This window comes from Stegastes partitus, unplaced genomic scaffold, assembly GCF_000690725.1.
Source record: "Stegastes partitus isolate 25-593 unplaced genomic scaffold, Stegastes_partitus-1.0.2 Scaffold729, whole genome shotgun sequence".
NCBI classification, from domain to species: domain Eukaryota; kingdom Metazoa; phylum Chordata; class Actinopteri; family Pomacentridae; genus Stegastes; species Stegastes partitus.
Window position 1 is genome coordinate 136,421 of NW_007578460.1, and position 14,812 is coordinate 151,232.

At 42.8% G+C, this 14,812-nt stretch overlaps 2 protein-coding genes across 2 annotated transcripts in view; one reads left to right on the plus strand and one right to left on the minus strand.

The window, feature by feature from the left end:
• Window positions 1–10,008, plus strand: part of dpy19l1l (dpy-19-like 1, like (H. sapiens)) — a 43,200-nt gene extending 33,192 nt beyond the window's left edge. Inside the window, exons 17-22 of the mRNA XM_008291276.1 lie at window positions 54–78; window positions 2,620–2,739; window positions 2,872–3,046; window positions 3,509–3,608; window positions 6,212–6,337; window positions 6,439–10,008. Coding sequence (XP_008289498.1) covers window positions 54–78; window positions 2,620–2,739; window positions 2,872–3,046; window positions 3,509–3,608; window positions 6,212–6,337; window positions 6,439–6,610 — 718 coding nt within the window. The 3' untranslated portion in view covers window positions 6,611–10,008. The remainder of the gene's footprint in view (window positions 1–53; window positions 79–2,619; window positions 2,740–2,871; window positions 3,047–3,508; window positions 3,609–6,211; window positions 6,338–6,438) is intronic.
• A 2,418-nt stretch (window positions 10,009–12,426) lies between these two features.
• LOC103364232 (uncharacterized) overlaps window positions 12,427–14,812 on the minus strand; it is a 19,206-nt gene continuing 16,820 nt past the window's right edge. Inside the window, exons 11-13 of the mRNA XM_008291286.1 lie at window positions 14,156–14,310; window positions 13,573–13,852; window positions 12,427–13,079 (exon numbers count right to left, since the gene is read on the minus strand). Of these exons, the coding sequence (XP_008289508.1) occupies window positions 12,929–13,079; window positions 13,573–13,852; window positions 14,156–14,310 (586 nt within the window). The 3' untranslated portion in view covers window positions 12,427–12,928. The remainder of the gene's footprint in view (window positions 13,080–13,572; window positions 13,853–14,155; window positions 14,311–14,812) is intronic.

Consider the following 14,812-nt stretch of genomic DNA (forward strand, 5'->3'; position numbering starts at 1 on the left):
GACTGTACATGCTTTCTCAGTATATTTATACGAGTTCACATTTTGTGTTGCAGGTCTGAAATAGCTGCAAAAGGAGAGGTGAGAAACACCCACTTTCACTTCCTTTATGTGGTTAAACATACGCAGATATGAGCATTATCTTGGTAACAGCTCCATGTGGAGTTCAGGGCATTTCTGCAGCGCTGCTCCATTTTTCTAAACCTGCTTTATTTGATTAGATTTCTTCAGTGGAGCAAAGTCTGCTCAGTCGCTGTGTCCCTAAGTGATTTTCATCCCCTTTTCTCATTACTAAGGAATGAAAGACAGTTTTCCTTCTGCTATGAAATCCCACTCTGCTGCCTTTTGTCAGCCTTCTCCCAGCTGCTTCATGTCATTTTCTGTAATATCGCTCCCCGGGCAGGAAAATGTTCAGATGTTCATCCACCAGTCTCTGCGCGGAGAAGTTTCCACAGTTTCCCCACATAATGGCTTTAATGTTTCTGCATGGATCACTGAGTAACACTTTGTCAGTCCCCGCACAGGAAGAGCAGCATCAAAAAAAGAAATACTGAAGATCAAAGCGTCATGCAAATGTCCTCAGTCTGTCCAGAAAATGCAGCTTAGAGTTCAGATGAGATTTAAAAGTGGAGGGGAGCTGCTTCTGAACAGATTATAGCGTCACTGACAGCAGGGTGCAGCTAATTATTTCATTACCAGTTCTTTAAAAAAAAAAAAGTTTGCGTGATTTAGAACATGAATCCAATTAATTCGACAGCAGCTCATGCAGCGTAATCCCCACCTACACTAAAGCAGAAGCACAATGTGACTGAAATGTGCTGGCGTGTTACGTCAGCAGGCAGCCTCACCTTTAAGTTTCCTGTCACTGACGTTGAACCCAGAATACTTTGACGAGATTGTCGGACCGATGTCATGATCATCCGTTCAGCTGCTCTTTTTCCATTTTGTGCTTCCAAAGAGACAGCAGCCCAGGAATTCAAACAGATCATTAAGTTTGCCAGGTAGTTTGAATTGTAGCTGCTTTATTGATTTATTCATGAATGATTTTATTACTGATTTCTAATTGTTTAGTTGGCGAATTTCAAAAAAATATGAAAAATGAAAAGTTGATGATAGTAATTATAATAATTCATTTTATTTATATGGTGCTTTACAAAAACTCAAGGACGCTTTACAGGATAAAAGAACAATAAAAGCAACTAACTATGCAGAAATACAAGCGAGCAGATAAAAACAACACAAGAGATCAAGATAAAGGTTTAAGTGAGAGAAGCAGAGCGAAACAGGCGAGTTTTTAGTTTGGATTTGAGCATTACTGGGTCTGTGGTGTCACTGATGTGTTGTGGGAGAGAGTTCCAGAGAAGGCCCGATCCCCCCAGGTTCGGTGCTTGGTCCTGGGAACGATCAGGAGGTGGGCATTAGCGGAGCAGAGGGTACGTGGAGGGTTGTAGGGGTGGTGCATGAGGTAAGAAAGGGCCTGGTTATGGAGCGCTTTATGGGTGAGTAGGAGGATTTTGAATTGAATGCGGTATGGGATGGGAAGCCAGTGAAGGTGAACAGGGTGTGGGTGAGGAGGCAGGCAGCAGAGTTTTGGATGCACTGTAGTCTGTTGAGGAGGTTGGTGGTGGTATCAGAAAGGATGCTGTTACAGTAGTCAATGCGTGATGTAATCAAGGCGTGAATGAGGGTTTCTGCTGCAGGGAGGGAGGCGGAGGCGGATGATGATTAAAGGTTCGCTCAGGTGTAAATTCAATGCTTCACCTTGTTATCGCGTCCATTCGATGTTGTTTTTACATGCGAGAAGACATATCATGACTAAGATTTACACAAAAACACTTGAGACTTCTAGTGTTTCATTTATAGCAAACATAAGGAACCAATCCTGGAGCTTTCTGTGTCATTACTCTTTTTCAGAATCAGTTTCGGTTCGAACATGCACGGCTGTTATAATATAACAACCCTGCATCTGTGCCGTGTGTTGTTTGAGCAGTCAAAGAGTGTGTTTGAACTGCAGTGTTAGCTAAAGAAAATTTTAAAGGTACGCTGTAGCAGGGTCGACTGCCACCAGAACATTTCACACTAGTCCACTGATCAGCAGCTGGCAGCAGTAACGCACCAAGAAAGGTTAGAAAGAAGAAGAAGCAACCGGTGGTGGAGGATCAACACTGCAGATTTTTTATGAGGAAGGAAAAACATTTGTTCCACCTCAAGGACACACACACACACACATACACAGTGAGCTTTAGGTCAGAAACACAGAATATGAACACATCTTTGGTATTTTTGTTTTTATAAATAACCTATTATCCTGAAAATTCTAGTTTTCTTGTCATGTGACTCATTGAGAGGAGCTAATGTGTCACTCACTTTGAATGTACTTTATGTTTAGTAGTCAACATTGCAGCAATGTAAAATTCAATGAAATATTTAAAATTCTACATATTTAGTTGAAGCAGTTGGCAGTTAGCCACTCTAGAAATGTGGTGGTCTGATGTACGCGTCTGTGTTTTAACTGCTGAAGAGTTCAGAGTTCCTGGTAGATGATCGAGGTCGTGTTTTATTTCCTCTGCGCCTTCCTGTCAGTTCTGATCGGATCTATCTGTTGAACTTGTCTCTGTGCAGCTGGTGTATCACAGCCTGCAGCTGGTGGCGTTTGCCGTCCTGGCCATCCTCATCATGCGGTTGAAGCTCTTCCTGACGCCCCACATGTGCATCATGGCGTCGCTTATCTGCTCCAAACAGGTCTGTCTCTCACCAAGCAAATAAAACCTCCATGTGTCATAACTCTGTTTGCTTCTTTACTTTTTGTCTGTTTCATTGTGATGTATTGTGTAGTATAAGCTACAATCTGTTCTCTCTCCATCCTCCTGTCAGTTGTTCAGCTGGATCGGGGAGAAGTTTAAGCACCAGATCACGGTTTTTGCCTTCATGGCCATCATGACGGTACAGGGAGCGGCCAACCTGCACGCCCAGTGGGGCATCATTGGAGAGTTCAGCAATCTGCCTCAGGAGGAGCTACTGGACTGGATCCAGGACAACACCCGTCCTGGTGAGCGACGGATTAGTTTTACTAAACTGTAATCCTGATTGTGGTGCCCAACATAAATCACACAATCATGATTAGAAAAATACGTTTCCTGCAGAGTTTTTTTTTTTGGTGGTTTCCTTTTTATCACTTATCAAAATATTTCCAGTGGTTTATGATGAATGTTGTGTCACAGGAGCTGCTGGTCTCACTTTGTACGCTGTTATCGTTGTGCACAGCCAGAACGCACTCTGCAGCCTAATCTGCCGAAAGATATGGATGAGTTCAGATAGCTGTTTGTGTTTTAGATCCGATACTGATAGACTGAACGAACCTGATCCGGTGTTGTTCTGATAAACAGCTTTAAAGGATTTTCCATGAGCATAAAGTTAAACTGAGAATAAAGAATAAAGGAACAGTAGTTTAGACATCTCACCAACGTTTCTGTCTCATCATCTGTTGTTTGTTTTTGTGCGTTTGATGCAGATTCTGTGTTTGCCGGCGCCATGCCCACCATGGCCAGCGTGAAGCTTTCCACAGGTCGGCCCATCGTCAACCACCCACACTACGAAGACGCCGGTCTGAGGTCAGTGCGGCTCACGGCTGCTCTTATTCTCAGAAGGAATTTGTTCGACAAAAGCGGCTGTCGTCATTTTTCTCAGAAGCTGATCAGAGCATCGCATCCTGATCAATACGCAGCGCTCTCGGCATGGCAGCTCAGACGGCATCTAGACACAACCTGTGATCTGATAGAAGAACAAGGGTTGCTGCTTTTTTTACTCATTTTGGCTGATTACCAGGGCTAGAATATGCAAAAAACAACATTTAAATGCCTTTAAAATGTTACAGTCACTGCAAAATAAGAAAACTGCTATGACTTACATTTTCAAAATAAGCAGATAATGATGCGATAAAACCAAAAAGGAGATCAGTGGGATACAGAATAACTGTTACCAAGGAGATGGAGGTTTTTTCTTTTTTTTGTACTGAAATGCTGCATTTTTACCTCCGTTTCTGGTTCAGAGTCAACTCTCTGAATTCGCTGTTCTCTTCCTGTCGATAAAACAGCTCATTGCTTCACAAACCAGGAGGAGGTTGAGGCCATTTGGAGGTAGCATTAGCTGCTAATCGAAGCTCTGATCAATTTCTGTCCCTCTGCGGCTCGGCGCTCACGTGGCCTGCCTTTTTTTCTGGTGTTTTGAGGCGTCACTGACATATTGCACAATACAAAGACTGGTGATGGAAAGATTTTAATGCAGCGACATTTCTCAGTGTGGGAATGTTGATGCGAGACAGGTTAAATACAGGAGACACAGAAGAGAGACATTTTAGTTGAATCTGTAATTAGAGATGTAACGGTATGAACATCTGAAGAGTTCATTTACAAAAACAGAGAACTCCACCTTCACAAACCTTCACAAAACCCACTTCTCCATCGTCTACCTGAGACAATAACCGTCAAATTTAAGTTATCTCTGTTGTTGTCATTTCTGCTGAGTCACATCCGCCCAACTTCAGTTTGATATTTTCTCAAGCAAACAACAAAAAAAGTTTTCTGATAATCTTCAAAAAGGGAGTTGTCTGTTTTTGCAAAGGAACTCTTCATTCTATACACAGTTGTTAGTGTTAGCACGGTATTGTTGAATAGGTGCACATGTTAAAATCATTCACCTGGGATTGTATTAAGAACCAGAAAACAACTGAGATCGTAATTGCAATGAGCCCAACAACCCCTCCTCATGCAGTAACTTCAAAAGCAACTTATTCTGCATTTACCTCCTTTTGCAGTGTTTTTCTAGACCGTCTTCCTCCACATTTCCTACTGCATAACTAAAATGTAAACATGAGCACACTCAGTCCTCTTAGCAGGCTGGAAAATGCCAGACTGAGGTTGATGCTGCACACAAGTTAATTAAAATGCAGCAATCAGACAGTTTTATTGCTAATTGAAATTAGAAACGACGGGACCGTTGTCGCGGTTTAACATGGAACTGGTGAGTGTTTCATCCTCATCTGTGATTGTGCATTAATGGAACCAAAGCTTTGAATGCTTTGCTGTTTTTCTGGTTTATGTTTTCACAGCTAAAGGGTACAATTGTATGCAAAAGCTTCTGCACCTCTGCTGCATAAAAACGCACATTTGGTTGATTTTTTTCAAAGTGGAAAAGATCAAAACAACACCTGCAGCTTTTCTTTAGATTCCTTTTACAAAGTATGGCTGTACAATTTGAGGAATGAAAAGTAGGATCACGGAGTTGTGGTTAGTACCGTTGCCTCACAGCTAGAAGGTTGCTGGTTTGCGTCCTGTTGAGGACACCTGGGATCTTTCTGCGTGGAGTCTCCATGTTCTCCCCGTGCAGCGTGGGTTCTCTCCGGGTTCTCCGGCTTCCTCCCACAGTCCAGAAACATGCTGAGGTTAATTGGTGATTGTAAATTGTCCATAGGTGTGAATGTGAGTGTGCTTGGTTGTCTGTCTCCAAGTGTAGCCCTGTGATAAACTGGTGACCTGTCCAGGTGAACCTGAGTCAGCTGGGATAAACTCCAGTCCCCCATGACCCTAGTGAGGATTATGTATAGATGATGGATGGATGGATGGATGGAAAATGCTTCACTCATAGAAATCTACAGAAAACATCCAATGTGGATAAAACACATCTGACATTAGAAAACCTTATTTCACTCTTTTCAGTCATTTTTGCTCTTAGTTGGTGTGCTGCAGTCACTGAGTGGAGTCTACAGCCACCCAGCCAGCACCGACCGTAGACTGTAGTGTCTACACGTAAGCAGATGTTGAGCAAGTGATGCATTTTGGGTGCACTTTAATTAATATTTTGCCTCTAGGAGTCTGATATCGTTGCAAAGATTTGCACATGAGCAGGAAGGCAGCATCACACCAACAAAGTGAAAGCAGTGTTGTGTTTATTTATATGTGAAAGTTAATAATCCCCCTGGTAGATACATCTTGCAAATGCTTTTTCAAGCATCAGTGCACTTTGTAATTTGCCCGGGGAGGGTTCCCAGACAAGGTGGAAGTATCTGCAAACGCAACCAGCAAACTTTTTAGACTGTGAAACAAACCTGCAAATAAATAATGGTTTTCAACTAAATATGCACACATGAATAGGAAACATATACACACATATACCAGGAAAATGTTAAGTAAGTTGTCGTTACTGTTTTTCCTCACAGGGAGAGAACCAAGCTGGTCTACTCCATGTACAGCCGCATGTCTGGAGAAACTGTGAAGAAGAACCTGATGAAGCTGGGCGTGGACTTCTTCGTCCTCGAGGATTCTTGGTGCACGAGGCGAACCAGGTACCTCAACGCCACCGCTGGTTTCACATGAGATTGCACACAATATGAAAAAAAATAGTTCCTAACTCGTACTTTTCTCCTCATTCGTCTCTGTTCTGTAGGCCTGGGTGCAGCATGCCAGAGATTTGGGACGTTGAGGATCCCCAGAATGTTGGTAAAATCCCCCTCTGCACCCACATGTCCAGGAACTCACGACCTCACTTCACCACAGTCTTTTCCAATGACATTTACAAAGTCCTAAAAGTCCCCAAAGTCGCCAAAGACCTCAGATAACATCGCTGGATGGACCGGCTCAGCACCAAACTTGTTCTTTCCACCACTTCTTTATTGTATTTTTTACATTTTTTTGGTCGCTCACTGCTGCTTTATACTTCCCAAAACTCAAATCCCCGTAGTTCCACCTTTTTTTTTGTTTGTTGTTTTTTGCATTGTTCTGATTCGCTGAGCGATGGACTAATAACAGGTTGGACATGCCAAAACAGTATGCCATGAGTCTAACCGCTCCTGGTGGCCTCACAGTTCTCAGTATTTGTGACTCTTGCCAATTATTTTTATTGTCACCCAGCGACGTTCTCATTCTGCTCCCGGTGGTGCCCAAGTGAAAGTCCAAATGTGTTGTAGCTCCTCGTTTAGCTTGTTGCAGTGGTTCTGTTACTGAGATTCCTTATTTTAAGGGATGCTGTTCATACATCTGTGTTGTTGTTTTTTTTTACTGCTTAAAACAATTTTCTTTTACTTCAGAAGTAAAACGTTGTCTGGCAGGACCAATCAGTGATGTCCACATACTGTGAAGCAATACCTTTGCAAATTCTATTGTTATGCACAGTGTTGATCTCCGACGAGATTTCTTTCAGTCGTACAGTATTTTTATAATTTATTTGTGTGAGCGTTTTTATGCAACTTGGAGGTGTTACGCTGTTTTCTTTGAGGATGTTGGTGTTTTAGGAGTCTTGGGATTCGCAGGGGAAAAACTGTTTGGGCGCTTTTTAAAATCTTTTTAAAACATATCGTTCAGCGTTGGTGTCTAGACTGAATTCACGCGAAGATTATGATTAAAATTTCCACTTAGGAGAAGAGCTTTCCTTCTCAGTTCAGTTCAGTTATAATTAGTTTAAAATGTTTTTTTTTTATGGCCAAACTTAGTAAGCAGATTAAGTAGATTACTCAGAACTGCCCTGTTTTTTGTAAATACCCGAATTGCTGTTTTGTAAAATGCTCGTGTACAGCCTTTAAAAGGTTCCTCGTGCTTCTTGGATTATTGTTTATTGCCAAAGGAAGTCTTGTTATTAATATTCAGGGTACTGTAGCACATGGAAGGTGTGGTTTTAGTGATTAAGAACCATCAGCTTGTGAGTTCTGTGACAGCCAATCTGAACTATCTGTAGCAGTGAATTCTATGTCAATGGTAGCAGTTGTGGGTTCCTTCGTCGGGCCACAATAAACACTTCAACTTTTTAGGAAATGCACTCATTCAGTTCTCGCTGAGGGTCAGATGAGAAGATCGGTACCGCTCTCATTTCTGTACATTAAGTATGTAGCCACAGTCCAGAGGTAGTTAGCTTAGCTTAGCATAGACAAAGAAAAAGGTAAATTCATGGTTTTCTCTTGTCAGAAACGTTACCTGGTGTTTGTGTCATTATGTTTAGATGGTACTCGACATGTTTGGTCCTGTTCTTGTTGAGCTCCTGCTCACACCACTTTCTCTCTTTGACTTTTTCTTGTTGCCCGGCCAAACACGTCAAACCGAGCTGCTCTTCTGCTTGCTGTCAGGAGGTTTGACCGATTGTAGGATGTATAGAAACTGTGGCTAACCTGCTGCTGTTGTCGGCGTCCACAGCTGTCCATGGACGTTGAAGTGGAAACCGTGAATTGGCCTTTGCACATTATTTTTATTTTGTTGACTGTCTGTGTTGGTTGCTTCAGTTTGGATTTACCTCCAGACTCCAGTAAAGTCACTTTAGTTGTTAACTTTAGTGTTGTTCATATTGGGACTTAGCCAGGCTAACGCTAGCCGTGCTTCGAGTCTTTTGTTGCCTTCAAATGGATCTCATGATTCAGCACGGGAAGTAAACAAAATCTTTGGTATTCCAGCGCTAACATCGACTGTAATTTGTGACACCGCTATGCCAGGCAACATCAACGTTACTGTCAGCACCTAGGAGCAACCGAGGCTAGCTAGCCATGTAGCAAGCTAACAACAGATAATGTAATGTAAGACAAAATGAAAAAAGTTATGCCTTTGGGAATACCATTTTCATTAGATATTCTAAAATTATCAAGAAACAACTGTATGACTAAAGCTTCAATATATTACGTAAACTTCCACGGCCTGAAGTTGTCACAGGAGCACAATTTGCGCTAAGCTAAGCTAGCTGCCCAGCGATTGTGGACGATCGCTGTGTCGATCTTCTCATCTAGCATTAAGAATATTTCCAAACTATTCCCGTGGTGGCAGTTTGTGATTGTATTGTTTGTATTGCACAGGTCAAATATGTACATTTGAAAGCATCAGACGTGTTTATCACAGTCAGTCACGTCTGTCAGAAAGTGTCTGTTAGCGCCATAGCTACGTATTGTGTTGTTGGTTTGTCTTAATATAATCAAGCTCACTGGCTGCTAAAGCTGTTCTAAATCACATTTATCACCTTTTTTTTTTTTTTTTAAATCAACCTGCCTTTCTTTACTTTTAAAGCTTGGAGCCTTTTTTTTTTTTTTTCCAGAATGACAGCAACTAAAAAAAGGAGCCGAACATTGAGTTTGTGTTACAGTAACTAACAGTTTGTCTTTAGAAGAAACGGTTTGACATTTTGGGAAATAGACTTGTTGGCTGAGAGTCAGATAAGAAAAGCTGCTACATGCCTGTACTTTAAATATAAAACTTAAAAACGGCTCTGTCAGGCTACTTCAAAAACACACCTGCAGGAACCTCTAAAGGTGTGAAGTGGTGGTTTTTTACGGGGAATCATGCACCGGACTATTTCTGTCTGAGAACAGTAGTCGTGTGATGACAAGTTGCTGCGCCTGTAAAACTACAGTGTTGGACTGTAGAGAGTCAGACCGGCTGTTTCACTTCACCGCTGAGCTTCCATCTTGTTGGCTTCGTATTTTAACGGACAGACATGAGAGCGGCTCGGATCTTCTGAAAATGCCAAACTGTTGACCATGCGTGGCAACGGGAGCGCCTCTTCTACGAGTCGATTGGCAGGTTGCATGTTTCCTCTTCCAACATGTTCTTCATAATCACCACTGGTCAAACGTGATAGAAGAAGTTCTCTCGGCTTTAAGGTGTTTTTTCTTGTGAAGCTTGTCGAATCGTCACACCTTGGGCTAAATGACGTCACTGATTCGGCTTCTGGATGAGATCATGGAACAAATTCGAATAATGAGATGAAACTTTTAGGCAAACTGTACGTTCACGATCCCAGATTAAATGCGGTTGAACAAATCGTGCAGTCCGGCTGATCTCAGACCCGTTTGTGGCGCCACGGCTCGCGGTTTGCAACTGGTCTTGTAAGTGCCCGTTTTTAAGGAGTGGTGCTGTTGTTAGAACTCCCCCGAACACTTTGACAAAAAACAGTTTATTCCTGGCGCGGGTCTCGGTGTGTTCCAGATGTCTTTTATAATATTTGTCTATTTTGTCTGTATTTTAAAAAATAAAGTATTTGCCATGAGCGCTGCTGCTTTTTTCTGTTTGTTTAGATGTGAATAACACATTTTCCTTCATTCCAGTTTATTCCAATCTGCTGTATTTCCCATTAATCCGAGTGTTATGACTCTGTGGGTCATTCTAACCTCCTGCTCTCACTGTCAGCATAAAGATTCAGGGAAACAATAACCTGGACAATTAACATACTGTATACCAAGGCAGAAATAACGAGCTCCCTGATGTTCTCGTAGATTAATCGTAGCAACCGGACTTGAAGACGTTCCACCTCTCATCCAAGAGGCTTCATCGGCTCTGACTGACTAGTTGGGAGTTCCAGATACTGACATCCTTAAGGATCCATTAACACCTGAGTTTCAGTTTCATTTGGGGGTTTGTTGCTCCTCCCCCTCATTATGCGAGTCGTTAGTGCTCCCCCTGCCACAGTGGGGTTCGTTAGGGTCTTTTGTGGCGACATGTAGTTTCATCTTCCTGGGGAGAGATCTTAGGACTGAATTGTAAACAGGTGAGAGGTGATGCCTCAGATCTCCACCTCTGTTGAGGGATGGTCTTTGCAGTTTGACACCCCCTCTCTCAAACCACCTGTCCTCTCTCGCCAAAATCTGTACAGTATTGTCTTCAAAAGAGTGTCCTTTGTCTTTAAGGTGCAGGTGGACTGTCCTGAGGAGCTAAGTCAGTCAGAACTGATGAAGCCTCTTAGATGAGAGGTGAAATGTCTTCAAGGAAGTCCAGTCGCTATGATTAAACTACCAGAATAACCATGACCTGGATGACTGAGAATCTTCACAGACGAGCTCCCTGGTGCGTTACACAAATCTTTTTTTTTTTAACTTTTCAGAACAAATCAAGCAAATTATCCACCTGGTTTTGCCGTTTTTGGAGCTGAATGAGGGGATACTTGCCGGCTGACCTGATCAACCTGCATAATCATTCCAGGTCTGAAGCGGACACGCTCATTCCAGTTTGGCTGCCAGCTGGGAAACGTGCAGGGTTATAATCAGCTGTAATTATCCTTCAGCTTCTTTTCCGTACTGTTTTGTTCAGCACACAGTGATTGTTAGTCCTCACAGACTTTTTGTATATAAGCAGTCAGGAACACCTCGCTGTGTGTAGGAGTGAACCGCTCGCTAAATGTGATGGCACATTTCACTCTGAAATGCAGCGCTTACCCTGACTCCAGACTACGCAAAAACAAGATGTCACTGACACCATTAGTCTCATCCGCTCATCAGCCCTTAATGGAGTTTTTGTGGACAATTTGATGCATGATATGGGAACTTAATCTACCGCTCAGATATGCATTCACTTAGTCGTGGGGCAGTTCTGGATCCGACCTTTTCTCAGATCTGATATTTTTCATTAAAGAAAACCTGCCTTGTTTGAAGAAATCCACAAATGAACTTCAGAATACAAGTCATGAGCTGCGGATTTGTCACTAATTTAACCCATAAAAACGAATCTGAGGGCCAAAGTTGTATCTTTAGAAGTTTGTTCTTTCCACTAAAACAACCCCCTCCAGATTTAAAACGGCTCTACATAGCGGCATAATCTAGAATCTGGAGATCTATGTAAAGCCACCCCTCCTGGCTCACTGCAGCTCGAGCGAACCAGCTCACGTACGACTCTGCCCAAACACTGTAAAGCTATTCTACATACCGCAATGGCAACTGGTGATATTGAGGTAATTCAGCCATTCATGTTTAAATCTGCTGCAAGGTGGAGCAGTGGTTGGCACCGTTGCCTCGCAGCATGAAGGTCGCCGGTACGCATCCCGGTGGAGTCTCCATGTTCTCCCCGTGCAGCGTGGGTTCTCTCCAGGTTCTCCAGCTTCCTCCCACAGTCCAGAAACATGCTGAGGTTAATTAGTGATTGTAAATTGTCCGTAGGTGTGAATGTGAGTGTGCTTGGTTGTCTGTCTCTAAGTGTAGCCCTGTGATAGACTGGTTACCTGTCCAGGTGAACCTGCCTTCACCCTGAGTCAGCTGGGATAGACTCCAGCCTCCCATGACCCTAGTGATGTATAGATGATGGATGGATGGATGTTTGACTCAATAATGAGACTGAAAGTTCCAACCTGAAGCTGACAGGATTGAGTCTGTCGGTTTGTCAGATATGAAACCGAAACTCAAGTGCTAGTGGCTCCTTTAGGATATCAGTATCTGGAACTCCCAACTAGTCAGTCAGAGCTGATGAAGCCTCTTGGATGAGATGTGGAACGTCTTCAAGGAGCTCAAGCAAGTCCAGTTGCTACGATTAAACTACGAGAAAAACCGTGACCTGGATGACTGAGAACCTTCAGACACGTCAGATATGAAACAATGCAAGTCTGTATTTTTGAGACATGTCAACACGGTAAAAAAAAAGAAAGGATTTTTACTTGAGGGGTCTTTAATCCTGAAGATTTCTGCCGAAATGAAATACAACATGGCTGCATAAATGATTTAATAGTATTTCAGGTGTTGTAGACAGAGATTTATGCTGCAGCAGGTGTAGTGACGATACATCGATGAACAGTTCAGCGTTAAAACTCATCAACAGCGTTCGGAGCTGAAACATAAAATACAAGGTAGGCAGACTGGCATTGGAGTTATACAATCAGCTGTGGGAAGAGACGAGCTCCTAGAATTGCACTATATTTATCTTCCAAAGTATTATATTGTATGAATTGTCAAAATGTTTTTTATTTCACCAAGCTGTGGGCTAAAAACCTGACACATCAGAACCAACACAGGGCCTCAATGGCATTTACACAACTCTAAGATAAAATCCCACAGTCGTAGAGGAAAAACGTCTGGGGATTCACCGAGTCAATAAATTCAGTGAGTTCAAATTGGGCCCTTTTGTTTCCCTGTATGTTACATTTTTTCTGCTCATACTGAAGCTTAAGCTATGATTTTATTTTATTTTTTTTTGAGTACGTGTAGGTCTTAATTCAGCCGTGAGCCGTACACCTCAACCTCACACAGAGTCAGGTACTCTTCTCTGCCAGGTATGACGATATTCACGTAGCGGCCGTCCACCCCGTTGCAGTTGAACTCAACGACGGTGCCTGCGGGGATCTTTGTGATCACAGCACACCTGGTAGACGAAGCAAAAATCCAGAATGATTCATTTAGAAAACAAGATGCACTGATAGTAACTGCAGGCTTCATAGGTCCTCCTTCCAAAAGTCTTTTCGGTCCTCATCTCATCAAGGTGCATTTAAGGTGTTTAAAAGATCCTTCATCATGGCAGAGGGGCAACAATATCTTGGTCATGGGAGGAAAGAGGATGCAAGGAGGCACAAGTTAGCATTTACTGGAAGATGGACGAATGAGTGGCCATCAGGGGTCAACACCCAGCATGCTACACTCACACAAACAGTCCTGTTGACACTCAGCAACGCAAGCATTTACTTTGAACTAGTGGAACATTTCGTATCAACCTGGAGCTGAGATAGTTCAGTCTGGATCAAAGGGGTGGACCGTCTGTCCTCTAGAGTGTCTGAAAATGTTAATAAGAGTGACTGTAGGACATGAATTAAAAGCACAACTGGAAATCCAGGACTTTAAATTAGAAGTCTGTAAACTACCTGGCGTTGTTGTTGCCATTGTTCTGGAGAGAATCTCCGATGCGGATCTCGGCTCCATTGAGTCGTTCTGAGAAAGAATCTCTGTTGGCCACCTTGACGGTAAACACTTTATGTGTTTTGAGCAGATCCAGTCGCCACCAGGGGTTGAGCTCGCTGTTCGTGTGTGAGCAGGAGCCGCTTTCCCACTTGCCGTCTTGATTCCCATCTATGGCGTTTAGTGCAATGCCAAATGAAAACAATGACGACTGCGTGGCTTTTCCTTGGAGTGCAAGATTCGCTTCTGCAAAAAGAACGTACTTGGTCTTGACAAGAGAAGGTGCTTATTAACCAAAACAAGGATCGTTGTCATAGAAATGCAGGTCGATTTAAAAGCTAGAAATATGTGAAATTAACAATTTATGGATACCACCGTCGTTTTATATTCAATGAAACCACCTTTTGGTTTTAATCACAAGTGCACCGTGTGTATATCAGAACTCTTTATATAGAAACTAGAAATTTTAAGTTTACACCAGTGTGCATAGAAAAATAAAATGGCTGAATACTGTCCACATGTATTTTGCGCAACAGCTCAAATTCCCACCAGTTGGGGCAGGGTACCCGTAGACTTCCACCTCACAGAGCGTAAGGTACTCTGGGGATCCAGATAGCGCCAAAGTCACATAACGTCCTTCAACACGATCAGTGAAAGTCACGGTGACTGCTTCTCCCAGACCAGCTGAAGCAATTGTACCAACCCTGACAGAAAAGAGAGAGAGTTAAAGTCCCCCATGACGGCAGTCGACTGACATTTGAGAGCCAGCGCTGATAGCAACGCCTGTAACCAGGGTAACTAGTAGGTAACTAGTAGGAATGATGTATATGTGGTCATTTAACTTGGAGAACTTGTTGGACTATGAGTACTAAACCCCAGAAACACTTTTCATGGCCCATAGTTATGCATTACTGTGAGAAGAACCTTCTAGTGAGTGGTAACCATGACAGTAGCAAAGTAGGAAGTAGCTAAAGCACTGTAGGGAGGAGGTTGGGGTGGATGGATGGGTCGACAATAAGTTTGACAACAAAGCAATGGATTACAATTCTGAAGGTAATTGGTGTTTGAGAATGAATCTAACAAAAAAGTAAAAATATGGCCATGTATTACTTGCCACCAGTCGGGGCACAAATAAACAGTTAGCCCTAGAAATGGTTTACACTGACTTCCAGAAGCTGTAGAGAAACAGAGGCTAGCCCTGGCACG